This window comes from Panthera pardus, unplaced genomic scaffold, assembly GCF_024362965.1.
Source record: "Panthera pardus isolate Hobbes unplaced genomic scaffold, ASM2436296v1 HiC_scaffold_12, whole genome shotgun sequence".
Lineage (NCBI taxonomy): Eukaryota > Metazoa > Chordata > Mammalia > Carnivora > Felidae > Panthera > Panthera pardus.
Genome location: NW_026526677.1, coordinates 103,681,154 through 103,708,457, shown reverse-complemented (window position 1 = coordinate 103,708,457; position 27,304 = coordinate 103,681,154). Strand labels below are relative to the sequence as shown.

The 27,304-nt window shown below is 51.9% G+C and overlaps 1 protein-coding gene across 1 annotated transcript; it reads left to right on the top strand.

Moving 5' to 3' along the window:
* Window positions 1-11,670: 11,670 nt before the first annotated feature.
* Window positions 11,671-26,908, top strand: ANKK1 (ankyrin repeat and kinase domain containing 1). The gene is made up of 8 exons (XM_019469127.2): window positions 11,671-11,921; window positions 17,235-17,529; window positions 18,685-18,836; window positions 19,054-19,103; window positions 19,698-19,853; window positions 20,546-20,664; window positions 21,256-21,292; window positions 22,432-26,908. The coding sequence occupies exons 1-8, from the start codon at window positions 11,740-11,742 to the stop codon at window positions 23,733-23,735; spliced, it is 2,295 nt and encodes a 764-aa protein (XP_019324672.2). The 5' UTR covers window positions 11,671-11,739; the 3' UTR covers window positions 23,736-26,908.
* The last annotated feature ends 396 nt before the right edge of the window (window positions 26,909-27,304 follow it).

Sequence of the window (27,304 nt, the reverse complement as noted above, 5' to 3'; positions counted from 1 at the left end):
TTGAGTGGGGAGAGAAGATGGCAAGAAATGAAGAAATTCAGACTACCCAAGGGCTGGGGCAGGAAAATGTGTGCTGATCCCCTCCTTCACTGGGCTGGGCTGCCCTAAGACAGCTCCATTAGGCCCTTATCTCTTCTCTGCTTCCAGACCACGTTCTCCCTCACAAGGCCACATAGTGGGGGCCTTTTATGCTTGTGTTTGAAGTCAAAAAGACTCAAACTCCTTTGGTCACCTGCTTCCACATCATTCAGTGTCATCTTTGTTTCTGTGAAAAGCCAGCCCTCGCAGTCCACACCCGTGCCGCTGGATGCCTGGCAAGGGGGCGACGCTTCAGTTCTCCTCCTTGATAACTCACCTCTGCTCCAAATTGCTCCTGCCTGCGTGCTCCCAGGACCACCCATCACTCCTCTCCTTCTGGGACATCCCTGTGTAACTCTTCCAGGAAACACAGGATACCTCAGAGCTGGAGGAAGGCTCCCCTTTCTCAGCCAGAGACTCCATCTGTGTGTGGCGCCTTATGCTCTGAGGTTCCATATTCAAATGCAAATTTACCAGCACATGCATAGTCCCCTCTTACTGGTGGAAAAGTCTTTTGACCATCCTAGGGACACACTGTTTTCTTTCCAGCCAAAAAAAAGGCAGAGACAAAGATTCATTTCCACTGTGACTAAATAATCTATAAGTTTCTCCAGACGCTGAAATTGATTGAGTTAATACAAACCTTTCTACAGGCACAGCTTCCAAAGATATCTCTTAGCCTCAGGCAAAGTCCTGACAGTATATTACTCAAAGCTCAGTCTTCAGTACCAGCCCACCTACCCTCACATTCATTCACCTGAGAGGTTGATGGAGGATGGGGGTGTCACTGAACACCCACTGCTGACTTAAGTCTTAGGTCCATGTTTGATTTTATCAAAACTCTTCAGGCCTGTTACAGTGCTAAGAGCATTTGCCTTGGCAAGGGGCAAGCCAGATTCAAGTCCTGGGGCGTCTAATTACCTACTGCATGACCGTAGGCAAGTTACATAGCTCCTCTACACTTGTAAAAATAGGAATAATAATAGCACTTACCTCAGGGGATCGATTAGAGGCGGTAATGCAGGCTGCTCACTGAGGATGGAATGGGCACAAAGCTAAGACTCGCAAATGACAAGTCTTATCATTGTTTTGGTCCCTAAACGCCTCACCATCAATTTCTTCTCATTCATCAGAAAAGCCTTTGCCAGGAAAGAAAAAAAACAAACAAACAAAAAACACTGTATTTATAAAAACATGCACAGAGCATAGTAAATGATCATAAGGATCTGATGGGAGGAGAGCAGTGGGGACAGGAATCTCTGAAGGATTTCCCCCAGGAAAAAGGAGTCCATGGACGGTCACAGACACTTACGTCCAGAAGTTTGACTGCCTATAGCTCTTAGCATCTTGGCCACAGGCTGTGGGCGGATGTGGAAACTGTAAGGGATGGAGAAGCTCACTGGGACTAGAGAAGACCCTGGAGAGAGGCGGGAGGAAATGCTGAAAGTCAGCCTGAGTTTCACCTTCACTCATTCATTCATTCAGTTTGTCCATCCGTCCATCGTCCATCCGTCCACCCATCCATCCCTCAGCTATTTCATGAGCTCTCCACCACATGCCCAGCTCTGAGGAGACAGACCGCAGTTCCTGTCCAGGCGCTCAGTCCATTTGGGTTGGATTTTTTTTTTTTTTTTTTTTTTTTTACTTTTAAAAGTTGCATTCTTCACAACTACCTAAAGCAGATGATGAACAAACTTTTTTCTTGGTTCCTTTCAGTGTGTGCAAAGTAGTGTGACAGTTCCCCACCCCCAGACAAAAAGAAAAAAAGAAACACTTTACTAAGTAGTAGGGAAAATAGAAAAAACAAACAAACAAAATACAAGGAACATGAAATCAGTCTGGTCTTGGCCTTTCCTTTTCCTACACAGCTGGGGGGAGTGTGCTGAGCTCCCCGGTGCCCACACTGAGAAAGCTGCTTGGGGTGGGGGGGTTGCTCCCAGCCCAGCCCTCTAGCTCAGGAGGAGGCGGCTGGCTGTCCTTCGATAAACAACAGGGCCCTGACCATTCTCAAGTTTGACGTCTGGGGGCGTATTTTCCCTCTCTGGTCCTCACTAAAGGGAGTTCTTGCCCTCTCCCTTCACAGGGGCTTCTTCTTGGTCCACAAGTCTTAGAGAGAACTGGTCGGCTTCCTCCCACGATCCTCTCCTGCCAAAGACATGGAAACACAGTGGCCTTTTCTCTCCCTCCTTAGGGTTTCTACATGTCCGTGGGGGTCAGGCTTTCAGTGGTAAATGTTGGATTAGTCCCTTTCTCCTGTTTTGGAAAGATTTTGCTTCTGAGAATATAACATTGCCTGGAAATAAAGAACGAGGAGAAGCGGGGGGATGGGGGGGAGGAGAAGAAAGATGGGGGAAGGAGGGGGAGGGAAGAGAAGGGGGCTGGGGAAGAAGCAGGAGAAAAAGGAGAAGGAGAATTAGGAGGAAGGAAGGAAGAGGTCTTTACATGCATTTTAAAAGCTTTTTATTTTGGGGCACCTGGGTGGCTCAGTTGGTTAAGTGTCTAGCTCTTGACTTCGGCTCAAGTCATGATCTCACTGTTGGTGGGTTTGAGCCCCACATTGGGTAGTACAGAACCTGCTTGGGATTCTCTCTCTCTGCCCCTACCCCGCTTGCTCTCTCTCTCTCAAAATAAATAAGTAAATTAAAAAAAAATTTTTTTAACTTTTTATTTTGAAATAGTTACAGATAAGCATGCAATTGTAACATGTAATGTTGAGATCCCAATACCTTTTCCCAGTTTCCCCCAGTAGTAACGTTTTATGTAACTACAGCTTACTATCACAATTTGGAAATTGACAGTGATACCATCTGTGAACCTTATTCTCATTTCCCCAGTTTTACAGGCACTCGTGTGTGTGTGTGTGTGTGTGTGTGTGTGTGTTTCATTCTACACATTTTATCAAATGTGTAAATTCATGTGCCCACCATCAAGCTCTAGAGCGGATTCCTTAAAGGATTCCTTATTATGCTGCCCTAGATGGCCACAACCAGCCCACCCTCCACTTCTGACACCACAAATCTGTCCTTTAGCTCCATAAACTTGCCCTTCCGAGACTACAATGTAAGTGGACTCGTATAATATGTAACCTTTTGAGACTGGCTTTTTTCTTGGGAGAGTCATCCAAGTAGTTATGTGAATCGAGAATTGCATCCTTTGATTGCTGAGTAGCGTTCTGTAGTATACCAGTAACCTTAAAAATAAACGTCAGTGATTTTACCAGCAAAAAATGGGTTTAACTGAGTATAGCAGAGAATTACAATTCAAGACTTGCAAAGTCATAGGCAACTCCAACAAACAAAGGAGGGAAACACTATTTTAAGGAGAAGAAGGAAGAGGTTGGGAAGGGTTGTTTTGAATGAAAGTCCACTGGAGGAAAGCAAGACAGGGTGATGACGGCCTCTCATTGGCTGAGCTGCTGGGATGGTCCATTTCTTTTAGGAGATGCAGTGTCCATCTTTTCCCTGTTGGGACCTGTAATGGATGATTCTTTCCTGTTGATGATCCTCCTTTTGGGGTCTGCAGTTGACAATTCTTCCTGTAATTGGCATTGAGTGGTCCTGCTCCCTTTCTAGCCTCCCCACTCCATGGTAGCGATACATACACCACAGCTTAACATTCACTTGCTAAAGGACATTCAGGCTGTTTCCAAGTTCTAGCTATGACACATAAATCTGCTATAAATATTCATGTTATGGTTTTTGTGGGAACATGTTTTCATTCCTCTGGGATGGATGCCCAAGAATACCATTGCTAGGTTGTACGCTAAGTTGTATGTTTAGTTTTATAAAACAATGCCAAACTGCTTTCTAAAGTGGCTGCACCATTTTACATTCCCACCTCCAAAATATGAATGGCCCAGTTTCTCTGTATCCTCACCAGCATTTGGTAGTGTCACTTTTAAAAAAATTGGGGGTGAGGAGCCAAGATAGTGGAATAGCATAGAAGTGTTTTTTGTGTCTCATATCCATGAAATACAATCAGATCAACACTAAACCATCCTACACACCTAGAAAACTGGTTTGAGGAAAGACACAACAATCTGCACAACCTGAACCACAGAACCCAGCAGGTACGCAGCGCGGAGAGTTGAACTGGGGGAGAACAGAAGCCGCAGAGGGCAGGGAGCTGTTTCTGTTTGCAGAGAGAGGACGGAGACTGGGGGGGGGGGGGGGGAGCGGTATACGGGAAAAGCACCCTCCCCAAAAGCAGCTGGAGAGAAAGCGGGAAAGTGGAAGCAGCCGCAGGGACTGAACCAAAAAGGGAGAAAGGAGAGGGTTTAAATTCCATTAGGACTAAAAACAGGGAGCGCAGAGGCTGAAACGGCGCGGCTCCATACCTGGTGGTGCTCTGGTGGGAAGGGCGAATCCCCAGGAGCAGAGCGGAGTCCAGGGTTCTTCGGGCCACACGGAGAGAGGCAGTTCCCCCGCTGGGAGGACATCGGGTAGAGGCTGTGTGGGTCCCCCACAGGCAGAGGTCCCAGTGGACCCGGGAGAACAACCACGTTCGCTGGCGCTGGAACGAGGTCGTTAAGGGTGAAGCCTGGCGCCAGGTGTGTGTTGTGGTTTTCCGTGATCCCGGAAACGCTGCTGCTACACGATCTCGGGAACTTTTTCTGGGGGGGGCTGGCACCCGGTTGCAGTCTCTGGGCATCGGCAGCAGCCCGGTCCTGTGAACGATCCTGGGTGCGGCCGGCACCCGGCCAGTGCTCGGTGAGACCCTCCAGCTGAGGAGCAGAACGGGTCAAAGCCGCAGTCCGTCAGAAGTGAGGGGTCGGGAAAAACAGCCGCATCTGAGACGGAACTCAGGAGGGAAGTGCTGCCTGGCGCTTGGTCACAGACAGTGTAAAAACAGGGAGTGAATGGAAGCCGGAGACAAAGGATGGACGTGCAATTGCTGACCGGGGAGAACAGAATTGAGATACTACAGACCGGGTGGCTGGGTGACGCCATTTAACCGCTCCTGCGCATGCGCATACGCACCTACGAGCTCCACAACAATCCGACTCAGTAGTCTAAGCAGCGCCATCTAGTGGAGAAGGAGCTGTTACACTAAGCCCCGCCCAACTGGGCCAACCTCGCTCTTCTGGAACACAAGTCTCTCCGCCTGCTTAGTTTATGGACTATAAATCGCTTCCTAGTTTGACTTCTAGGGGAAAATGAAGAAATTTCAATCGTATTTCAGTCTGTTCACTGGTCCATCTTTCCACTTTTCTTTTTTTTTGTCTTTTTCATTTTGTTTCTAATTTTTGAATACAGAAAGAGAAAAAATTTATTTTTATTTTCAATTTTTATTAAAAATACTTCTCTTTACTTTTTTATACTATATATTTTACTTTTGTGTAATTTTTTCAAATTCTATTTTACTTCCATCATTTCATTTTATTCTATTTCAGTGTATTCATTTTTTCAAAATTTCAAACGATTTCCTTTTTTTTCTTTCCCCTTTTTTTCTCTAATCTATCAAGCCCCTTTCAACACCCAGACCAAAACACACCTAGGATCTAGCATCATTTATTTGACTTTTGTGTGTGTGTTGTTTTTAATTTTTTTATTTTAATTTTTTAATTTAACTTTTTATTTTAATTTCTTTTTTTACCTCATTAATTCCTTTTCTCCCTTCAAAATGATGAAATGAAGGAATTCACCCCAAAAGAAAGAGCAAGAAGAAATGACAGCCAGGGACTTAACCACCACAGATACAAGCAAGATCTCTGAACCAGAATTTAGAATCCTGATAATCAGAATACTAGCTGGAGTAAAAAATAGTAGAATCTCTTTCTGTAGAGATAAAAGAAGTAAAAGCTAGTGAGGATGAAATGAAAAATACTGAAACTGAGCTGCAATCTAGAATGGATGCCATGGCGGCAAAGATGGATGAGGCAGAACAGAGAATCAGCGATATAGCGGACAAACTTAAGGAGAAAAATGAAGCAGGAAAGAAGAGGGAGACTAAGGCAAAAGAGCACAATTTAACAATTAGAGAAATCAGTGACTCACTAAAAAGGAACAACATCAGAATCATAGGGGTCCCAGAAGATCTTGGTTGCAGCAACTTCTTACTCAACACATCTTGTGAGGCAAGGGAAACAAAAGCAAAAATGAACTATTGAGAACTCATCAAAATAAAAAGCTTCTGCACAGCAAAGGAAACAATCAGCAGAACTAAAAGGCAACTGACAGAATGGGAGAAGATATTTGCAAACAACATATCAGATAAAGGGTTAGTATCCAAAATCTATAAGGAACTTATAAAACTCAACACCCAAAAAACAAATAATCCAGTGAAGAAATAGGCAAAAGACATGAATAGACGGTTCTCCAAAGAAGACATCCAGATGGCCAAGTGACACATGAAAATATGCTCAACATCACTCATCATCAGGGAAATACAAATCAAAACCACAATGAGATACCACCTCACACCTGTCAGAATGGCTAACATCAACAACTCAGGCAACAACAGATGTTGGCGAGGATGTGGAGAAAGAGGATCTCTCTGGCACTGCTGGTGGGAATGCAAACTGGTGCAGCCTCTCTGGAAAACAGTATGGAGGTTCCTCAAAAAATTAAAAATAGAACTACCCTATGACCCAGCAATTGCACTACTAGGTATTTATCCAAGGGCTACAAGTATGCTGTTTCAAAGGGGCACGTGCACCCCAATGTTTATAGCAGCACTACTGACAATAGCAAAGTATGGAAAGAGTTCAAATGTCCATTGACAGATGAATGGATAAAGAAGATGCTGTGTGTGTGTGTGTATATATATATATTATATACATAATATAATGTAATAACATAATATATAACATATATTACATATATAATATATATATACATATATATACATATACATATACATATACATACATATACATATACATATACATATGTAGACATAGACATATGTATATATACATATACATACATATATACATATATACATATACATATATATACATATATATAACATATATATTACATATATAATATATGTAATAATAACATAATATATATATAATATATATGTATATATACACACACACACACACATACACACACACACACACACACACAAGGGCGTCTATTTGGCAATCAAAAAGAATGAAATCTTGCCATTTGCAAGTATGTGGATGGAACTAGTGGGTATTATGCTAAACGAAATTAGTCAGTCAGAGAAAGACAAATATTATATGACTTCACTCGTATGAGGATTTTAAGACACAGAACAGATGAACACAAGGGAAGGGAAGCAAAAATAATATAAAAACAGGAAGGGGGACAAAACATAAGAGACTCTTAACTATGGAGAACAAACACAGGGTTACTGGAGGGGTTGTGGGCGGGGGTTGTGCTAAATGGTAAGGGCCATTAAGGAATCTACTCCTGAAATCATTGTTACACTATATGCTAACTATCTTGGATGTAAATGAAAATATAAATAAATAAAAGAAAACCAAAAAAAAAAGAAAAAGAAAAGAAAAAAGAAAAATAAAAAATAAAAATAAATTGGGGCTCTTGGGTGGCCCAGTTGATTGAATGCCCAACTCTTGACTCACCTCAGGTTATGATCCCAGGGTCTCTCTCTCTCTCTCTAATAAAAAGAAATTAGCCAATCTCATGGGTGTGCAGTGATATCTCATTGTGGTTTCAGTTGGCATTTCCTTAAGGCTAGCATCTTTCCATGCACGTATCTGCCACCTGTTTATCCTCTTCAGTGAAGTGTCTGTTCATGTCTTTCCTTCATTTTTAATTCTATAGCTTGTCATTTTATTTCTGTTGAGTTTGGGAGGGGGGGCATTCTTAACGCATTCTAGAAAGCTACCACTTTGTCAAATGTCTGGTTTGTAAATGTTTTCTCTCCCATACCTGGACTTTTTACCCTCTTCACAGGATCTTTCACAGAGTGAAAGTGTTTAATTTTGTGTAAATCCAATTTATCAACATTTCCTTCATGGATTGTGCTTTTGGTGTTCAGGCTAATAACTCTCTGCCTAGCCCTAGGTCCAGAAGATTTTCCTCTATTTTTTTTTCTGAAAATGTTATAGTTTTACATTTTAGAGTTAAGTCCACGATTCACTCTGAGTTAATTTTTGGATAATGTGTGAAGTTTGGGATTTGGCGTTGGGTTTGATTTTTTTCTTGTTTTGTTCTTTTGTTATTTTTGTTTTTTGCCTACAGGTGTTCACTTAGGTGTGTTTTTAAAGGTTAATCCTTACTGTGACCTTTTGAAGTAGGTATTACCATCCTATTTCACAGACGGAGAAACCCACAGAGAGTTGGTAATGTTGACCAACGGCCAGTGGCCGGTAAGCGATGGGGAAAAAGCCAGGTTTTGAACGCAGGTCTAAGTGACTCACAAGTTCTTGCATTTAACCCCTGCCCCCACTGCTGGATTCTATCCCTTCCTTTCTGGGACAGCCTAGCTTCCTGGGCTGGGTGTTCCAGCTTCCGACATACATTCCTTCATCTTGACCAGCCTGGCGCTCACCTCAGTACATAGGCTCACAGAGTTCGGAGCCTGCCAGAACCTGTCCAGGTGTCCTGTGACATGTTTGCAGGGTGGAGAATGGGGACAGACTGGGGAACTTCCCTGTATGCAAAGAGCTTGTCATTCTGGTTTGGGGAAAGGCTCACGTTGGATTTCAGCATCTTCCAGAGGATTGCAGAACTGCTCGATCAGCTCGCCGGTCTGGGGGTGGTAGGCTGAAAATTTTTAGGCCCCCTAACACACACACACACACACACACACACACACACACACACACACACACACACTCAAACACATACACTCATACACACTTTTCATATAATAACTCCAAGTCCAGAGAATTTCTGTCCCCCATCTGCCAAAATAAAATACATTGATAGAAGGCAATAGAAAGGACTCTCAGCATCTGGGGGCAAAATTCTTGTGGCTAGAGCATACTTCCCGCTCCATCTGGGGGGTCCGTGTCATGGTCGGACCATACCCATCTTGTTCATTCCCATTCACGGTAGGAGCAGGCAGTTGAAGGTGGTGCTCTCCCTCCAGCTCTCTCCTCTCTACCTGCTGGTTGTAGACTTCCCAGCCAGGCTGGCCCCAGGGACTTCTGCACTCAGACCTCTAGAAAGAAATAAGCAGCTTCCAGATCTCCTTTGCCCCTTTCCAACTCCCTAAGCATCAACCCACTTAATGAGGGATCTAGAAGTTCTTTGCTTCTATGACCTTAGTCTCAGGAAAGTCCTCTCCCCTTATGACTTTGTGTTGGGCTTTCGTCCCGGCCCTTGTGAGCAAGATAAAGGGAGAGGCACAAGCCAGTCTAATGACTCCAGTTGCTATGAGTAGGTGCATATATTTATTTTGCCAGATTCTTCAGAAGTCTCAGGGTTGCTTGAACCCACAGCTTGGCAGCTTCTGGTTTCTTGCTCTCCCTGGGCCAGGGGGAATTTCCCCGACTGGTTCAGGCCATTTGACCCTGGTACTTCCTCTGGTGGCCTCAGCAGATGGTGTTGAAGGGCAGAAATGTGGGGCCGAGTCGACCTTTCTCAAGGCCAGCGGGCTTTTCACCCTCCCAATCTCCATTCTCACCCACCCAGAAGATCTCCTGACCTCCCTGACAATAATGTCCTCCATCACCCTCCAAGCTTCCCCGTGGGACATTCCGAGTCTTGTCAGGGGCAGGCAGAGCTAACCAAGAGGCAGTAAGTTCAGTTGTGCCCTGCCCTGCTCCAGCCAAAGCAAGTCACAAGCCTTCCTGTGACATCTTTGGGGTCCATGTCCTAATCAGGATGCAGATTCCATCCCATGCACACTCTTCCAGACTACAATTCTATTCCCCTATGTCCCCCTGTATTCTTAAAGGGCTACCCTCCTACTCCTCCTGTGCCCACTGCTTCTCCTAGCGGACCTAGCTCTGAATGTCAACTTCCACTTAGTAGCTACATGGCCATTGACTACTTACTGTCTTCAAGCACAGTTTCTTCATCTGTAAGCAGGAAGACATTGCTCTCATAACCTTGTGGGCTATGTGGATTATCCTCTCCAAACGTTGTGGGCTCAAACAAGATCATACCTATGAAGTATGGACAGTAGCCAAAATTGATGCTGATCCTGGAACAAAGTTAATGCTCAATAGTGGTTATCATTGGTCTGTTTGACAGCTGTCCCTGGGCCCATCTCCTGTCCTTACCCTGCTTGCCAGAACTCAGTGTGGGGTTTGCACAGAAACTGTTATGCAAAGCTTCCTCTAGTGTCTCTACTCACCCATCACATCTCCACTGTTCCCTGGGAGTCTCATAGTGGTCGTGGGTGAGAGGCTCTACAGATTTGGGCCAGAAGGAAAGCATTTCCTCCTGTGGTAGGTGGGTTCCTTGAACTTGAGGTTGGTCACTCAGGGGGTTCCCTGTGGCCCAGCCGCAGGGGAGGAGTGACCTACCCTGCACTGTCCCATGACAGTTCCCCCAGAAGCACCTGCCCTGGGATGCCCCTGGAATGCACCTGCTTGTCTGTTCAAGCACTTATAATGTTCCCTGCTCTGTGGGTCTCCCAAGTGAGGGGACAACTCCATGGACAGAGGACCCAGAGGAACCGCCAGGCTCAGTCCCGGGAAGCTGTCCTGCCTCTTCGCTTGTATCCCCTAAACACGGACCAAGGTAACTCTGCCTACAGGGAAAGCTCCCCATCTTCCCAGCCAGCCAGGTTTGCCTCTGCGGGTGCATTTTCTCCCCTCCTTCCTCTGGTCTCTGCACTGAGCCCTGGGGCCAGATTTCTCCACAGCCCTGACACCGCTCTGAGCTGGTCCCACCTCAGGGATGGGGCCGGGGTCATGCTCCAGCTGTTCCCTGAGCCTCACCCCTGGTCCCTGGCAACAAGCCACCCCAGTAGCTCGGCCAACGCGTCCACCTCCCCATGGTCAACCCTAAATCTAATGCCAATCCCTCTGAAGGCGTGTGCAGAATACAGTGCCAGGAAGGGGAGCTCCCTGCAGACAGACACCCGCCCTCTCACCCCACTGTTCCTGCTGACCCCTCTTTGGTGACGTTTAGCACACCGTGACTGGTTGACAGACAAAACAAAACAAAACAAAACCCAACAATAAAGGCTGCATGAAGCCAGTCAAGCCGAAAGACTCAGACCAGAAAAATCCCCACTACCACTTTTTTTCTCCATTCTTGCTGTGGAGGGGTGGGTTCCAGGCCCCCACACCCATCTGCAGAGACCCCTGGCACAGTTTTCAACCCTTCATAAATCCTTGGCACGGGTGGGCGGGAGTAAGTAAATCACCTCCCACTTAGGGCTGGGTAGAAATCAAGTGGGGCCCTCTTCCCTGGCTTCCCCGACACCTTCCTCCCCCCGCACCTCCCCCCAGCCCCATGCGGGAGCTGGGGTCCAAACGGAAGGCTGAGACTGAGGAACGGTGCCGGGGTGGGGAGGGGCTGGCGGGGGGCGGGGTGTCCCCGGGGAGGGACCCTCTTCCCAGGCCCAGGCCCGTCGCCGCCTGGGGCCTCAGGGCTCGGGTTCGGGTGTCCCCGCCCTCGCAGGGCCGGACCGGCCCCTCCTGGCGCCGGCGCCTCCCCATCCGTTCCCACCCCCCGGGCCCAGCGGCGGGAGGCCGGGCGCTGAGCCTCCTCGGTGCGGAGAGCGCGCGGCCTTGGGGGGGGCCCGGTGGCCGCAGACCCCATGGCCGCGGGCGTGGAGCAGCGTCTGGGCAGCCTCGCCGTCTTCACCCGCGACGACTTCGAGGGCGACTGGCGCCGGGTGGCCAGCGGCGGCTTCGGCCAGGTGTTCCGGGTGCGGCACAGGCGCTGGAGGACGGAGTTCGCCGTCAAGTGTGCCCCCTGCCTCCAGCCCGAGGCCTCCAGGTACCTGCCGGCCCCGCCCCTCTTCTTAAAGGGGGTCAACGGAGGCCCCGCGGGCTCCCCAGGGAGGGGTGGCAGGGCTTGGGGCTGAGGCTCGCTGCCCTCTGCGTTTCTAAACTCTGCCCAGTGGCCTGAGCCACCCAGGCACAGCCACTTTGTTTCCATACCTGAACCGCCTGGACGGCCAAACCCATCTGTGGAATCCACAGAGGTCAAAGGTGAGCCACAACTGCCCTCCAAAGACACCTTTGTCCCATCAGACCTCCCAAACTGGTGGGCCTCCTTCCTCCTGGGTGTCAGGGTGGTGATGACGACTCTTGATGGCCCTCTGCCATGCGTGGATCCACCCCCGAATTCTCCCAGCAGGCAGGGCTGGGCCTGCTGACAGTCAGTCTGTGGCACTTGGCCCAGGGATCGATGCTCAGTGACCCGTGGAGATGCACGATCTCCCTTCCCCTGGCCGTCAGTGTGGCCTCTGCCCAGCCAGTGCAGGCAAGGAGGCGTGGGGACTGGACACGGCCCAGCCTTCTGGCCTGAGAGCCTGTCCAGGCCACTTGTTGGCGAGTCAGGCAGGGAAGGCGGCAGTCTCTGACCTTGCTTTTGTTTCTGGCTTCTCCTTGACTCATTGTGCGCACTGTGGCCGCCCCTGCACATGCCTCCTTTTTTCTCCTTCCTCTTTCTCTCTGCTTCCACCCATCCCAGTCTCCTGCCCACCACATTTGCTTGGACTGGCTGTGTGCTGGTCCCCTGTGCAGCCATGAAGGAGACGCTTAGGATGTGAGGTCTGAGTGTGAGAATCCTGTTGTCCTCCCAAGGCTCCTGGGCCACCAGTTAGAAGGCCTGGGGGGGGGCGTCTCCTAATTTGGATGTTGTGTTCTCTGTGGTCACCAGGCAAGCCCCCAAGACACATCCTCAGGTTGCACCCACTCAAGCCAGCCCCTTCTCTAATTCCTGGGCTTTCCACCTGCTTCACGAATGTGGGCAAAGTGAGACAGCCCACAACTCGACCCTCTTCCTCCTTCAACACCCTCTTGCTGGCTTTGGAGTACAGTCAGATTTTTCTAGGGTGTGTCCACATCATCTACGGGCTTTGAAGTGAAGGGCAAAAGGAGAGAGATGGCATTCCTAAGACTGCGTTGTTAGGCATGGTCAATAACTTTCTCTTTCCAAGTTCTGGGAACTCTCTGGGGGAAAGGGCTAAGGGATTTAATGATGATTCATGCCTGCTGTGTGTGGAGTACTGTCCTAGGAGATTCGTGTGGAGTCACCGGATACTTTTTATACCACTTCATTCATTCCTTCCCTTGACAAATGTTTCTTGCTCTCCTACTATGTGTCAGGCACTGTGCCAGACCCTGAGATACAATGATGAGTGCAACAGATAGGGCCTTGTTCTCCTGGAGCTTAGAGCCTGGGGGGGGACAGAGACATTAACCAAATAACTCTACAGGCAGATGTAACTGTGCTGTTGTGAGAAAAGCAACAAAGATTTATTGTTCTGTGAGAGCTTATTAGAAGAGTTTGGGATCAGAAAAGGCTTCCCTGAGGAAATTACAGTTGAATGGAAGAGTGAGGGATGAGTGTGAGTTAAGTAGTTGAAGAGGAAAAAACTTTCCAGGAAGAGGCAGCAGAGTGTGCAAAGGGCCTGTGGCAGGCAGGGCATAGTAAGTGAAGGTGGGGGGAAGGGCTGTTGTGGCTGGAGTTGAGAGAGAGGGAGCAGCGGAAAGCCACTGAAGGGTTTGCCGCCAGGTCGGGGGTGTGTGACAGAAAGGAGCTAATAAAAATTTGCAGTATGGAGAATGGATTGGAGGGGTAGAGTGGATGCTGGTCCAGTTAGTTGTCACCATTCAGGCAAGAGGCGACTGGAGACCAGCCCTGTGCATAGTGACAGAGGGAAAGACAGGCATGGATTATGCAGTATTTAGGAAGTAAACATCCACTTGACTTGGTGCTGGGTTGTGTATGGGAGGCAGGATGGGGAAGAGGAATGTCAAGGCTAATCTGATGTCTGGCTTGCCCAGAGGAACAAAGGGTCCAGTAGAATGTCTGGTCCCTGAGAGCTGAGTCTGTGTCTGCTCACTGCTCTATCCCCGGAGCCTGGTACATGGTTGGTGTCTGTTGAATGAGGTTGACAATTAATAAAGGGAACATGAAACGAGGCCCAGGTTTGCAGAAAAAATTCATGAGTTCAGTTTTGTATACAGGTTGAGTTTAAGGTGCCTTTAAACAGCCAACGAGAATTGTCAAGTGGACTTCAAAGTGAAGGGCTGACCTAACAATATGAAAATTTGTGCGTCATTCATTATGATAGGTTGTAACTGAAGCTGGGGCGTGAATGATATTCATTCGCTCTAAGCACTAAGTGAGCAAAACAAAGTCCCTGCCCTCATGGAGTTTATAAACTAAGGAAGAAAGGAAACTAGGGGAAGATGGAAAATAAGTAAGTAAATAATACATAAATAATTTTTTTCTATAGCACTTACAACTACCTGATATTTTCTTGATTAAAATGCCTAAAGAGGCTTGAATAATCTGATCTCCCAAGAAAACATTTGATCTAAAAATATTAATTTGTGGGCTGTGTATGGAGGTGGAGGCATGAGGATTGCCGGAGTTGGAGTAGTATTGCTGTTAGTTAATTACTTAATTAATTAATTTTTATTTATTTATTTTGAGAGCGAGCGAGAGAGAGAGAGAGAGCAAGCAGGGGAGGGGCAGAGAGACAGAGGGAGAGAGAGAATCCCAAACAGGCTCCATGCCAATGCAGAGCTGGTCGCGGGGCTTGAACTCACAGACTGTGAGACCATGCCCGGAGCTGAAACCAGGAGTCAGTTGCTTATCTGACTGAGCCCACCCAGGCGCCCCGTGGATTGCTGTTTAATGTAGACTTGAAATCCTTACTCATTAGGTATCATTTGAGTAGAGATTTGAAGCAAAGAAGTAGCAAGCCATGTGGCTGTCTTAGAGCAGAGGGAACAGGAAGTGCAAAGGTCCTGAGGTGGGAACATGCTTACATGGTGGAGGAGGAGCAAGAGGCCCTGATGGCAGAAACAGAGGTGGGGAGAGTCAGCAAGCTATGCCCCGGGGGAGATCTTGCAAAGCTTCCTAGACCGTTGTGAGAACTTTGGCTTTACTGTGAATGAGAAGAAAGCCAATGGAGGGTCTTGAGCATAGAGGTGACATGCTCTGACTGACATTTTATGAGTATTACTCTGGCTGCTGGGTTGAGAGTGGATGACAGAGGAAAAGAAAGAAGCAGGGAGGCCAATTAGGAGGCTTGGGCCAAGATGTCACTGGGTAGAGGTGGTGAGAAGTAGACAGAATGTTGCTCTGTTTTGAGGGTAGAGCTGACAGGATGTGTTGAGGGGCTGGTCGTGGGAAGGGATGAAGAGGAGTAGAGGAGGACGTCGGATCTTTGAGGGTGGGAGGCTGGAGGCCCCGTTCACTGAAGGGAAGGCAGAGGGAGAGGTGGGTGGCCCGGGAGAACCAGGGTTCTGCTTCAGACACCCTGTGTCCTCTACCACAGGAGATCCCGAGGCTGGGAGACACAGTGTGGAGTGAGAAGGGAAGGGCCGGTCGGAGACTGGATAGGGGAAGGGGGAGGGATCTGGGACAATGCTGGCACACGGCCAAGGAAGTGAATACTTCGAGAAAAAAAGAGGGAGAGACCTGGCTGGTAAACCGAGACCCGGAAGCTCTGCACAGGCTGTAGCACTGGGCAGAGGTTGGGCTCAGACACCTTGGCATCAGCTGCTCAGAGAAGTATCAAGACCTGGGTCGTCTGGGTGACTCTGCTGGTTAAGCATCCGACTCTCGTTCTCAGCTCAGGTCTTGATCCCAGGGTTGTGAGTTCAAGCCCTGCTTCAAAAAAGAAGAATCGAGACCAGACGCCCAGCGACAGGGGCTGGTGGGGGATGAACCTCAGACACAGCACACGTGGACTGTGTGTCTGGGCTGTCGGGGCAATTGTGCAAGCTGTTGTTCCCATTCCATAGTTAAGAAACTGAGGCCCAGAGAGTTTACTTGCTCAGGGTCATGCAGAGAATAAGCAGTAAAGCTGGGATTTGAAACCAGTGCAGCGAGATCCCCGGATCCCTTGCTTGCTCCTTTCCACGACCAGTATCTCAGTTTCTGGGAACTCAAAAGGACAAGAGGAGACAGATGATAAGTACAGCAGAGGTGGAGGGGAGGTCTCTGGAACAGAGCAGAGGTGGAGGCGAGAACAGGAAACCTGGACCAGCCACCCTGTCCAGATGTGAGGAGGAGCAGGTAGGTTTCCTGGAGGGCAGCAGTCTCTGGCTGGCTTCCCGGGGCCGCCCTGCACGCACATTCCCAGCAGCCTCCGCCTGCAGTGCCCACGCGGCTTTGCAAATACCGGGCTTTTAAAAATGTCATGTCTCCCTAAGCCTCATCCCTGCAATCCCCAGACAATCCCCAACAATTTGCATAGTTACCACTCTGTGGGCGAGAGGAGCGAGAGGGTCCGGCAAATGCTTATTTTGTAAGGCCTTTCCCTTAAGTCTCGACTACCAGTTCGACAAAGACGTATTGTGCTATGCGTGGCGATGTGCTGTGGGGGGGAAGCAAGATGAATAATTGCAGTTCACCCATTAGACGGAGTCCAGAGCAGCCAGTGCAGACCCCGCTTCAGGAGAATGGCTATGGGAGGAGGCACTGTGCGTGCGTGCTAGCTGGAAAAGCGGATCACAAAGCACCCCACATGGTGTGATGGAGAGGCGGACAGGGGAGGGGGGGAAGGAGCGAAAGGGAGGGAGAAAAGGAGAGAGACACCTTGAACATGTATATGTTAAAATATGAACAGAGGCCAACTCTGCAAGCTTGGATTACTGATGATTTAATTTTCTTCTTCCTAGTTCTCTGTATTCCCTTGATTTCCTGCGAGGATATGTATTATTTTCATAATCAAAATGGCAGCAAATGATATTTTGAAACAGAAGCATGAGGCGTGATGTTGGTCCTCCAGGGGCTTGTGACCTACCGGGGGAGACAAACATATAGACAAGTGGCAGAGTAACCGGCCGGCTTTTTGTGGCCGCCCCTGTAGAACGGACTTGCCCCTAAGCTTGCAGACTCCTTCGCTTTCCTGCCCCGTTGCTGCCGGCCATCTGGGCCCCACTCTGTGCATCTCGCTAGGCATCCTTCTAGAACTCACCTTCCTCCTGCACTACCTTGCAAACTCCCGAGGCTTTTCCGGGTCTCCAGAGCCTGGCACTAAGCCTAGTTTGTTGCTGTACTCGTTGCTCTTGGAATTAACGGGTCATCTCCTTGCATCCCTCACGCCCCGCGTGTCCGCAGCCACGATGTGGACTGCCTCGTTGAAGAAGCAGCCAAAATGGAGAAGATCAAGTTTCAGCATATCGTGTCCATCTACGGGGTGTGCAGGCAGCCCCTGGGCATTGTGATGGAGTTCATGGCCAACGGCTCCCTGGAGAAGATGGTGCCCACGCACAGCCTCTCCTGGCTGCTCAAGTTCCGCATCATCCATGAGACCAGTCTGGCCATGAACTTTCTCCACAGCCTTAAGCCACCTCTGCTCCACCTGGACCTCAAACCAGGCAACATCCTCCTGGACAGCAACATGCATGTCAAGGTAAAGGCCCCAGTCAACCTCCCTGCCCCCTTTGCACTCCAGAGTCTCCCGCAGGTGAGCAAGATTATCTACCAGCTTGACTAGCCTGCCGAGAGTTTCAAGTGGCTCCATTCATGCACAAATACTGAAGCCAGGGATGACACCTAAAACGACGGATGAGCAGTAGAGTTTGGTGCATGGATCTGGGTATCAGGATGCCTGCAATAACCCTCTTTGGACCTCAGTCTTCTGTTTCTACTGTGGGTAGAATATTCCCTGTCCCTCCCATTCTTTGCTTTGGGTGGGGATGTATGTAAATGAGATGATTCCTAAGAAAGGTTATGATGGCCTTCACTTCCTAAAATGTGCCACCCTCTTCTGCCCCAGGACCTTTGCACATTCTGTCCCTACTGCCAGGACCAGTGTTCCCCTCCTCCCTTCTTTATTTAGCAGGCCATGCTCATCTTTCAGCCTTCTGCTTAAACATTACCTCCTCAAGTTTTCCTTGATGGATCCCAACAGGCCCCTGTTACTATATACCCTCATGGTACCTCTGTATCTTCATAGTGCTATCCCCAATGTTAAGTGTATAGTCATTTGTGAAACTGTTTCATTAGTGACTATACCTCCCTATTTGAGTAAGGACTTAGAGGAGTAATAGGCGTGGGGGTCTCAGCTTTCTTATCTGCTGCCTGATCCTTAGTTCGCAGGCTGAGTGGTCAGTGAACGGTCAGTTGGCATACGAATGGACCAGTGGATAGAATCCATGCTGGGGATAAATATACGTGGTGTATATACTTCCGGGCCCTTGGAAGTGGACGAACAAAGACGGCAACTTTGTCCACAGTCCGTCTGGATCACAGCCACACCTACTAAGTACTTGCTGTGTGCCAGATACTGTTCTAAGTGCTCTTGGCACATTTCTCCATCTAATGCTTGTCAGAGCACTGTCACTTAAGTGTCCTTGCTATTTCCAGTTCATAGATGAGGAAACTGAGGCTCTGAGAAGGTAAGGAACTTGTCTGAGGCCATCCAGGTCATACGTGGGAGAGGTGCCCAAGTTCTTGACCACTGCCCCGTCCTGGAAAGGGCAGGCTGCAGGAGGGGGAGAGATCAAGGCAGTTTTCTGGAGGCGAGGCTGTGGCTCCGTTATCCCTGCCTGTGGTTTGCCCCCAGATTTCAGACTTCGGCCTATCCAAGTGGATGGAACAGTCGACCCGGATGCAGTACATCGAGAGGTCAGCTCTGCGGGGCACCCTCAGCTACATCCCCCCTGAGATGTTCTTGGAAAGTAACAAGGCCCCAGGGCCCAAGTACGATGTGTACAGGTGAGAGGGGGCTGGGCTCACTCTGGGGGTGGGGGGTGGGTAACTGCTTATCACCACCCTGCCTGACCCGTCCCCCCCAGTCCCAAGGGCACAATGACAGGGCAAGGGGGAGGAAGGATGGAGGGGCACTCTGGATGGGAGCGTGTGGGGCCCACCATGTAGGGCGACCACGGGTGTCTGAGAAGGTCACTGAGGGCACGCTTTGCCCTGTCTGCAGCTTCGGGATTGTCGTCTGGGAGCTCCTCACTCAGAAGAAGCCGTATTCAGGTAGCAGGTGGTGCCGGCACCCTCGGGTGGGGTCCTGGAAGGGGCTGGGAGAGGCCGAGGGCTCACAGGGGAGGGCAGGTGGCAGCTTGGTGTTGGGGAACCACGTGCTCTTTACGGATTCTCGCTCTTACCCTCCTACCTTCCTGCCCTACTTTCCAGAGCTCACGTAACAGTACAAAGAGGGCATACGTCAGCCCAGACCACGCTTCTGGCTCTAATTCCTTTGCTTCCAAAGTATTCTTTCCTGTCTCTCCTGCCCCCACCGCTGCCACCTAATGCCAGGTACATAGACTGTCAGGAAACCCAAGCAAACTCACAGAATGAAAAGTGAAAGCCCGTAACCAGGCCTCTGGACATCAGAGGCCTGTCCCGTCTTGGCCTGGGAGGTGGCCACAGCTGGACCAGAGACCCAGTAGCTCAAACTGGAACCTCAAGTTGGCCTGCAACCTAGCTGTTGACTCACAGTGCATTTATGTTGCCCTTGCTGTGTGCACTACTCTGTGGGGATCCTGGGAGCCCCCCTGCCCCCATACCCTGCCCAGCCACTCCAGCTCCACCTCCCGGCCTGCACACAGCCTGGGCTTCCTCTCACAGGCTTCCACATGGTGACCATTGTCGTCCAAGTGGCCGCAGGCATGCGGCCCTCCCTGCAGTCTGTCTCTGATACATGGCCGAGCGAGGCCCAGCAGATGGTGAACCTGATGAGGCGCTGTTGGGATCAGGACCCCAAGAAGAGGCCCTCCTTTCCAGGTTCTCGTCCAGCCCAAACTGCTCAAGGGACTAGGGAGCCGGGCAGGGCTGGAGCTTGAGGGGGCCAGGGCTGAGGCTGGAGGGGGCAGGAGAGGAGATGGCTGGAGCCTGGGCCACTCCTGAGGGCTGTGCTTGGCCCTAGGGCACAGTCCTTCTCACAGAGCCGGGAAGGAGGAGGGCAGCTGAGGATGGCCGCCCCGAGTCTTAGGGTGACCGTGCACCCCCGTGGGAGGTAGACAAGAAAACCCATGCTGGAGGGTCTGGGCCTCACTGTGCTGCTTCTGAGTTTCCCGGTTAGCCTGGTCCTTCCAGGGTACAGCATCCCCATTTGTACAGTGTTCCAGACCGTGAGATCACGGGCCCGGATGACCTGTGAGGATACCCAGCCCTTTAGCGACTGTGCAAACACACGCGTGTGTAACTGTGAGCACCTTAGACATCACCGAGTCCTGCCCGCTTGTTTTATGGAAAAGGGCCGACCCTCAGAGGGTCAGTGACGTGACGTGCTAAATGTGGCCCCACGGAGCCTCCACTGGGACCCAGCTTTCCTGCCTCCCGGTGCGCATGTGTGAATTTGCATGAGTCCAGGAATGGATGGGGGGGTGGGCACCGGGAATGTTAGGGTGTCTAAAATGGAGAAGGGACGGCTGGCCAGCCCGTTGCTTTTTGTGTCTCTCTCCTTCATGGAGCAGAAATCACAGTTGAGACAGACATGCTGCTGTTCCTGCTGCAGAGTCCCGTGGCAGACCCGGAGAGTGAGGCCCTGGCCAGGAAGGTGTCGGGCAAGCTGTCTCTGCACCGGCCCGGGGACGTGAGTGCTGGGCGTGTCTCTGGCAGGTCCTGGGATGTGCGCGTGGGAGCAAATGGGGACTGAGACGCAGCCCACACTGCTGGCCACGCCAGGAAGCCCACTTGGGGACAGATTTTCCTACTTTGCACAGTGGTGGCTGTAGCTCCGAGCCCCTGAGAAGGACATACGGTCTCTCGCATGTGTGGGTTCATCCGAGCCCTGCCCGCTTTCACATCACAGCCTCAGTGTCCTCACTCTGTTCTCCTGTGCCTTCCCTACCATGGGGACCAGCCAGGAGCTAGCAGGGGGCTCCTGGCTGAACCACGGGGGCTCCTGGCTGAACCACAGGGCCAGCCACCCTGCACTCCATGTGCCCCAAGAGGAAGTCAAGACCCTGGACCAGGGTCTCTTTCTGGCAGGGTCTCCCCTGCTCAGGACGTTCGTCCAGCTATTGGTAGGAATGGCATAGGGGGGCTTCCTAGGACAGAGTGGGATGGGAGTCCCCACGGGTGCTGGAGAGGGTCAGAGAGAGGGGAGGGGTGGAGGAGGGTACAGACCAGCACCGCCCCACTCACCTCGTCTGCCCCCCGTCTTCTGATTCCCTGTCTCCAGGTCAGTGAAGAGGTCAGCCAGGAGCTAACGGACAACGGTGAGTCCAGAGTACCACACTGGACCCAGAAAATTCACAGCCGAGAGGAAAGTGGAATCTAACTACAGCCTTTCCCCATCCCGCCTGCCCCTGCCCCTCCACCCCGATTGTCACAAATCAGGAGTTGGTGTGTCCCTTTCTTGGCACCCGGCCCCGTGTTCCAGAAATGCACTTGCCCCCCAGGGCTTAGGCTGTGCTTCCCTTCAGGTCTGTGTTCTTACAAAGCCAGACTCCTCCCTTCCTGGCTTGGAGGTAGAACATCGGTTTTCACCCCTGACTGCGCGTTAGAATTAGCTGGGGCATGAAACCCTGATGCCTGGGCCACCTAGACTGATTAAATCAGAACCTCGGGTGTGGGGGCCGTGGGAAGGGATTTTTGTTACTGTTATTGTTGTTTGCTTGTTTGGGAAATTGTTGCTTTTCTTAAAGTTTTTTCTTTCTTTATTTATTTTGAGAGAGAGAGAGAGACAGGGGCAGAGAGAGGGAGAGAGAGAGAATAAGAGGGGAGGGGTAGAGAGAGAGGGAGAGAGAATCCCAAGCAGGCTCTGCACTGTCAGCACGCAGCCCCACTCGGGGCTCAGTCCCTTGAACCGTGAGATCATGACCTAAGTTGAAATCAGGAGTCGGATGCTTAACCAACTGAGCCACCCGGGTGCCCCCAAAATTGTTGCTTTTAATCCTAACACATTCTGGGTGGAGCAGGAGGAAGCCTTAGTGGCTTCAGGAGGAGTCCAGATCATAGAGCCTGTTTTCAACTTGCATTGACTTACTTTGTGCCAAGCCCTCCTCTGAAGGTTCTTACCCACCCACGTTGTCCCCACAATGGTAGTTTGTGTCGCCTTTACGGATCCGGATCCGGAGACCTGAGGTGGCAGGGAATTGGCAAAAGTCAGGCGGTGCTAAGGGTGGACCCAAGGTTTGCCCCCAGGCCTCCCTCTGCCCCGTCCTCACAGGAAGGCCAGCCAGAGTCTGTTCACTGGGATGAGGACGCTGCGTAGAGATCTGTGATAGCAGGAAAGACTGCCCTCCCTCCCGGAGTCTCTGTGCCTGGATGGCACTTTCAGGAGGCAGGGGGCTGCATGAGATGACCTCTGGACAGGTCAGAGGCCCATTTTTCAACCCTATCTTCCTCCCGGCAGACTGGGGAGACTACCTGAAGCGGGTTCTGCGGCTCTCGGACGGCGAGAACCCCGTCCCAAGCGGTGAGGAGCTGTGCACATACGAGAACAAAGTCTCCCCCCTCCACTTCCTGGTGGTGCAGGGCAGCGTGGAGCAGGTGAGGCTGCTGCTGGCCCACGAGGTCGACGTGGACTGCCAGACGGCCTGCGGCTACACGCCCCTCCTCATCGCCACCCAGGACCAGCAGCCCGAACTCTGCACCCTGCTCCTGGAGCACGGGGCCGATGCCAACCTGGTGGATGAAGACGGCTGGGCCCCGCTGCACTTCGCAGCCCAGAATGGAGACGACCGCACCGCCCGCCTGCTCCTGGACCACGGGGCCCACGTGGACGCCCAGGAGCACGAGGGCTGGACCCCGCTCCACCTGGCCGCACAGAACAACTTTGAAAATGTGGCACGGCTTCTGGTCTCCCGTCAGGCCGACCCCAACCTGCATGAGGCCGAGGGCAAGACCCCTCTCCACGTGGCCGCCTACTTTGGCCACGTCAGCCTGGTCAAGCTGCTGGCAGGCCAGGGGGCTGAGCTGGATGCTCAGCAGAGAAACCTGAGGACGCCGCTGCACCTGGCGGTGGAGCGAGGCAAAGTGAGGGCCATCCAGCACCTGCTGAAGAGCGGGGCGGCTCCCGATGCCCTTGACCGGAGTGGCTACAGCCCACTGCACATGGCGGCCGCCAGGGGGAAGTACCTTATCTGCAAGATGCTGCTCAGGTACGGGGCCAGCCTCCAGCTGCCCACCCAGCAGGGCTGGACGCCCCTCCATCTAGCAGCCTACAAGGGCCACTTGGAGGTCATCCACCTGCTGGCTGAGAGCCATGCAGACCTGGGGGCTCCTGGGGGCATGAAGTGGACGCCCCTGCACCTGGCCGCCCGCTACGGGGAGGAGGGGGTGGTGTTAGCACTGCTGCGGTGCGGGGCTGACCCCAATGCCCCCGAGCAGTCGGGCTGGACACCCCTCCACCTGGCTGTCCAGCGGGGCTCCTTCCTGAGCGTCATCAACCTCTTGGAGCACAACGCCGACGTCCATGCCCGCAACGAGGTGGGCTGGACTGCCGCCCACCTGGCCGCCCTCAAGGGCAACATGGCCATCCTCAAAGTACTGGTCAAAGCCGGCGCCCAGCTGGACGTCCAGGACGGGGTGGGCTGCACACCCCTGCAGCTGGCCCTCCGGAACCAAAAGCAGAACATCGCTGCCTTCCTGGAGGGCAAGGAGCCCTCACTGGCCGTCCTGGGCGGTGCTGAGCCTGGAGCCCAGTCAGAAATGTAGACAACGTGGGGCCTCCTTACCCGTGAGGAAGAAGGGTTGGTGGAGGTGGAGCTGGGCTTCTGGCACGGCCCCTTCCCTGTCCTTGCCACCTGCCCCTGGGGCCTTGAGAGGAAACAGGAGGCTGGTCTCCCCCCGGAGGGAAGGGAAGTACACTGGGGTCGTAGCTGGGAGTTGGCCCTGGCCACCTCTTCCTCCTCCCGAACCTGGACTCAAGCCCCCAAAGTGAATTCCCTCTTCCTTCCCCAGATTCCTGCCATCTTTTGCCACTTGCCCCTGAGCTCCCAGGGGCCCCTGCATCCTGGGAACCCTCTCTGACGGTGAAGGGACGCAAGAGAAGAGGGGCGTGCTCCCTCCTCGCTAGTATCTGTCTACTTGGCCCCTGTCTCTGGCAAGACCAGGAGAGCCAGGCACGTGCTTTTCAAAAGGGGCTGTAGCTAAAAGCCGGGAGGAAATCTCTGCCTGCCCTTTACAGCCCCAGCCAGCCCCCTGTTGCCACACAGACCACACCTTCCTGGTGGCCCTGCTTCTGGCTCCTGGGTCTCCCACGTGGTCTCGGGGATGAAGAAGGGCAGCTCCAGCTGCCCATGAGTGTGATCCTCTGTGGGTCCCTGGCCTCCCCTACCTCCCCTTTGCCCTGTCTAGTTATATGGCCAGATTGCAAACCCTGAAGTCGATAAAGCTGTGGATCTGAGTCTCCCCTTTGGAGACGGGCTGACCCGTGGGGCCAGTAGCGTGCGTATGGGGCTTGGTGTGTGTATAAGCTCACCCAGTGGGAGGAGGGAGGGGCCAGAAGTGTGGAGTTGGAGGAGGTGGTGATGGTGAGGGGTGGGTTATTGGGGCAGGGACTTCCCTCCCAGCCACAGCAGCTCAGACAACTGTTCCCTGTGACCATACCCTGGCCGCCCATGTGCTGGCCTGGCCTGCCCTACACATTGTGGGGCAGGTTTCGGGGCAGAGCAGGGGCTGCTCACACTACCCTTGTGTTGACTGGGCCCAGCCTCTGCTTCCTCTCTGGCTCTGCCGGGAATGGCCGGCCTCAGAAAGGTGGGGGGACTTGAGTGGGTAAGAATGGGTGCCCTAAAGTCCTATCCCACTCTCTCCACCTCTCCGCACTGCTGGAGCAGTCCCTCCAATTTTGATTTAAGGATGTTTTGTAATTGTCAGAGAAAAGGAATCTTCTGCCCCAACCACTGGCCAGCTCCAACCCCCAGCCCCTGGGCAGGCTCACCTCTGTGCGGGGCCGGGTGCATGCGGGGCCATCAGTCAGCAGCCTGCTGTCAGCATAGGGTGAGAGGCAGAGCAGAGGAGACCTCTTACCCCACATACATGCTGGCAGTGTTGTGTCTCTGGGCTGTGGCCCACCTCCTGGGCCCTAGATGCTTCACCCCATCACGTCACAGCCCGTGGCCGCCACGGAGAGCCCTGAGAGTAGCACCGAGCTGGGATGTGCCCCAGAACAGTAGCTATAAATCAAACCTACGCATTAGAACCTCCTGGGTGAGGTGTGTGGGGGTAGAAGAGCTATTTAAACACTGGCCCTACCCGGTTAAACAAGAATCTCCTGGGTTAAGCTGGAGAGCAGCCAGGGCTGAGAACAAACACCAGGGGGTGTCTCATTTCTCCCTGTGCCCTCTCCTTAGCACCACCATGATGACAGTAATCCGCCGGCAGCCCCCTGGTGGTGGGCTTTTCTGGGCTAGTTGGAGGAGTGGGGACTCCTGAGGACTACCGTAGGCATCACTTGAACGTTCATCTTTCTCCTCCCTGCTCAGCCACCTGGTCCATTCTCCTTGTTCTTCCTGAGGTTGAGCCTTAGGCAAGACTTGTAGCTGAAAATGCCCCCTGGGAGTTCTGTCTTTCCAGAACATGCTAGAGCAGGAAGGGGGAAGGGGAGAGGACTCTGTGCTGTTTGCCTTCCCTGTGCACTGAGGTCTGTCTGGCTCCCACGCTAGGATTCTCCACGAGCCAGAGAAGGTGGGGGGGGCTACCTGTTCAAAGCCAGGTGAGCTCAGACCAATCCCTGGGAATGTCCAGGAGTGAGGCACAGGGGGACAGCAGTGTTGGGGCTCTCCTGTTGGAAAGAACTTGAAAGATCCTGAAGAAAGAGAACAGATAATTGATGCCTTTGCATCTGCTGTCCTATAATGGCAGGGATTCCGTGGACATGCGGTCAGGACTACCCCTGGGAGTCATTGCATCTCACCAACCTGATGGTCCCGGGGTCCAGGCTGAGATTCTCAGACCCCTGCTTCGTCTACAACCTGCCTCCAGGAGGTAACAGACGTAGCGGGTTCAGACCAGCTCTGGCCCACAGCCCTCACATTGCCTACCGGCACCTGCTTGCTTTTCAAGTCAACCCAAGCCAGACACATCACACAGTGTCTGTGGTGAGTCCCACTGCCACACAGCTGCCTTCTAGAGGTTTTCGTGGGATGTTTAGAATTGGATTTTAGTGAGGCCCTTGAAATTTCCAAGGAGAGAGTCTCCAGCTGGATTTCAAATCCTGTTTGGGGGAGTTTGGGGGGTGGCCAAGGATAGGAACTCCCTAGTTTCCTACTGGGCATCTCTACTTGGAGGTCCTACAGACCCCATAAAGTCCCAAACTGGGACGTTCCCTCCCCTCCACGAGTCCATTCTTCACTCTCTTCCCATGTCAGTTTTTGCCTGAACTTTTAACCTGGGAGTCCTTCTAGACTGGTGCTGTCCAACAGCACGCCCTGGGAGGTGGGAAACCCATATCTGCAACCGGTTGTTAGCATAGGTCCTTCCCCTCTGTGCTTCTGAGCGCTTGAAATGTGGCCAGTGCAGCCGAGGGACCAAACATTTGAGTTCAATAAACTTAAGTAGCCCCACATGTGCCTAGTAGACAACACAGTCTATAATCTGGCCCCGTCCCTCATCCAGTCAGTTACCAAGCCAAGTGGGACTTTCCAGAAGACACATATGTGGGAGGACACAGCAGAGACGGGGCGGTGCCTAGATGAGGTGGAAGGAGCCAGGGCGCCAGAGGCTGGGGAATGTGAACAAGCAAACAAGCTAGGGGTGCAGACAGCCCAAGAGCAGATGGGGTGGTGAGACCCTGACGCCCACCCTGATTCCGGAGCTTGGACCTTGGGGCAGCTGGGAGATGCTCTCCCTTTCTGAGCAGAAGAATAAAATCACAATGAACTGTGCATTCCAAAGACCCTTTGGCCGTGCATAGGGTTGGGGAAGGGACACTCTGGTGGGGGAAAACTGCTCTCATTGGACCAAGAGGACAGTGTTGTCAGGCCTGCTCAGGAAAATCTGGGAGGTATGCATGCACTTTGCTCCTGCAAAGTCCCCCACCGCTCCCCATGCCCAGAGTGGTCTACCTCCCTCCCTGCCTGACCTCTATCCTTCATTCACCTGCAGCATCTGACTTCCACTGTGCATCCAAGGCAGCAGGGAGGCTCTGGGTCTCAGGACAGAAGTCAGGGGTGGAGGCAAGAAAGCCACAAGCAAGTGCAGTGGCCGTGTGGCACTTCCTGTGGATCTGGAGCTGCCATAGCTCCAACCAGGAGTAAAAGGCCTCTCCAGATGCCTCCACA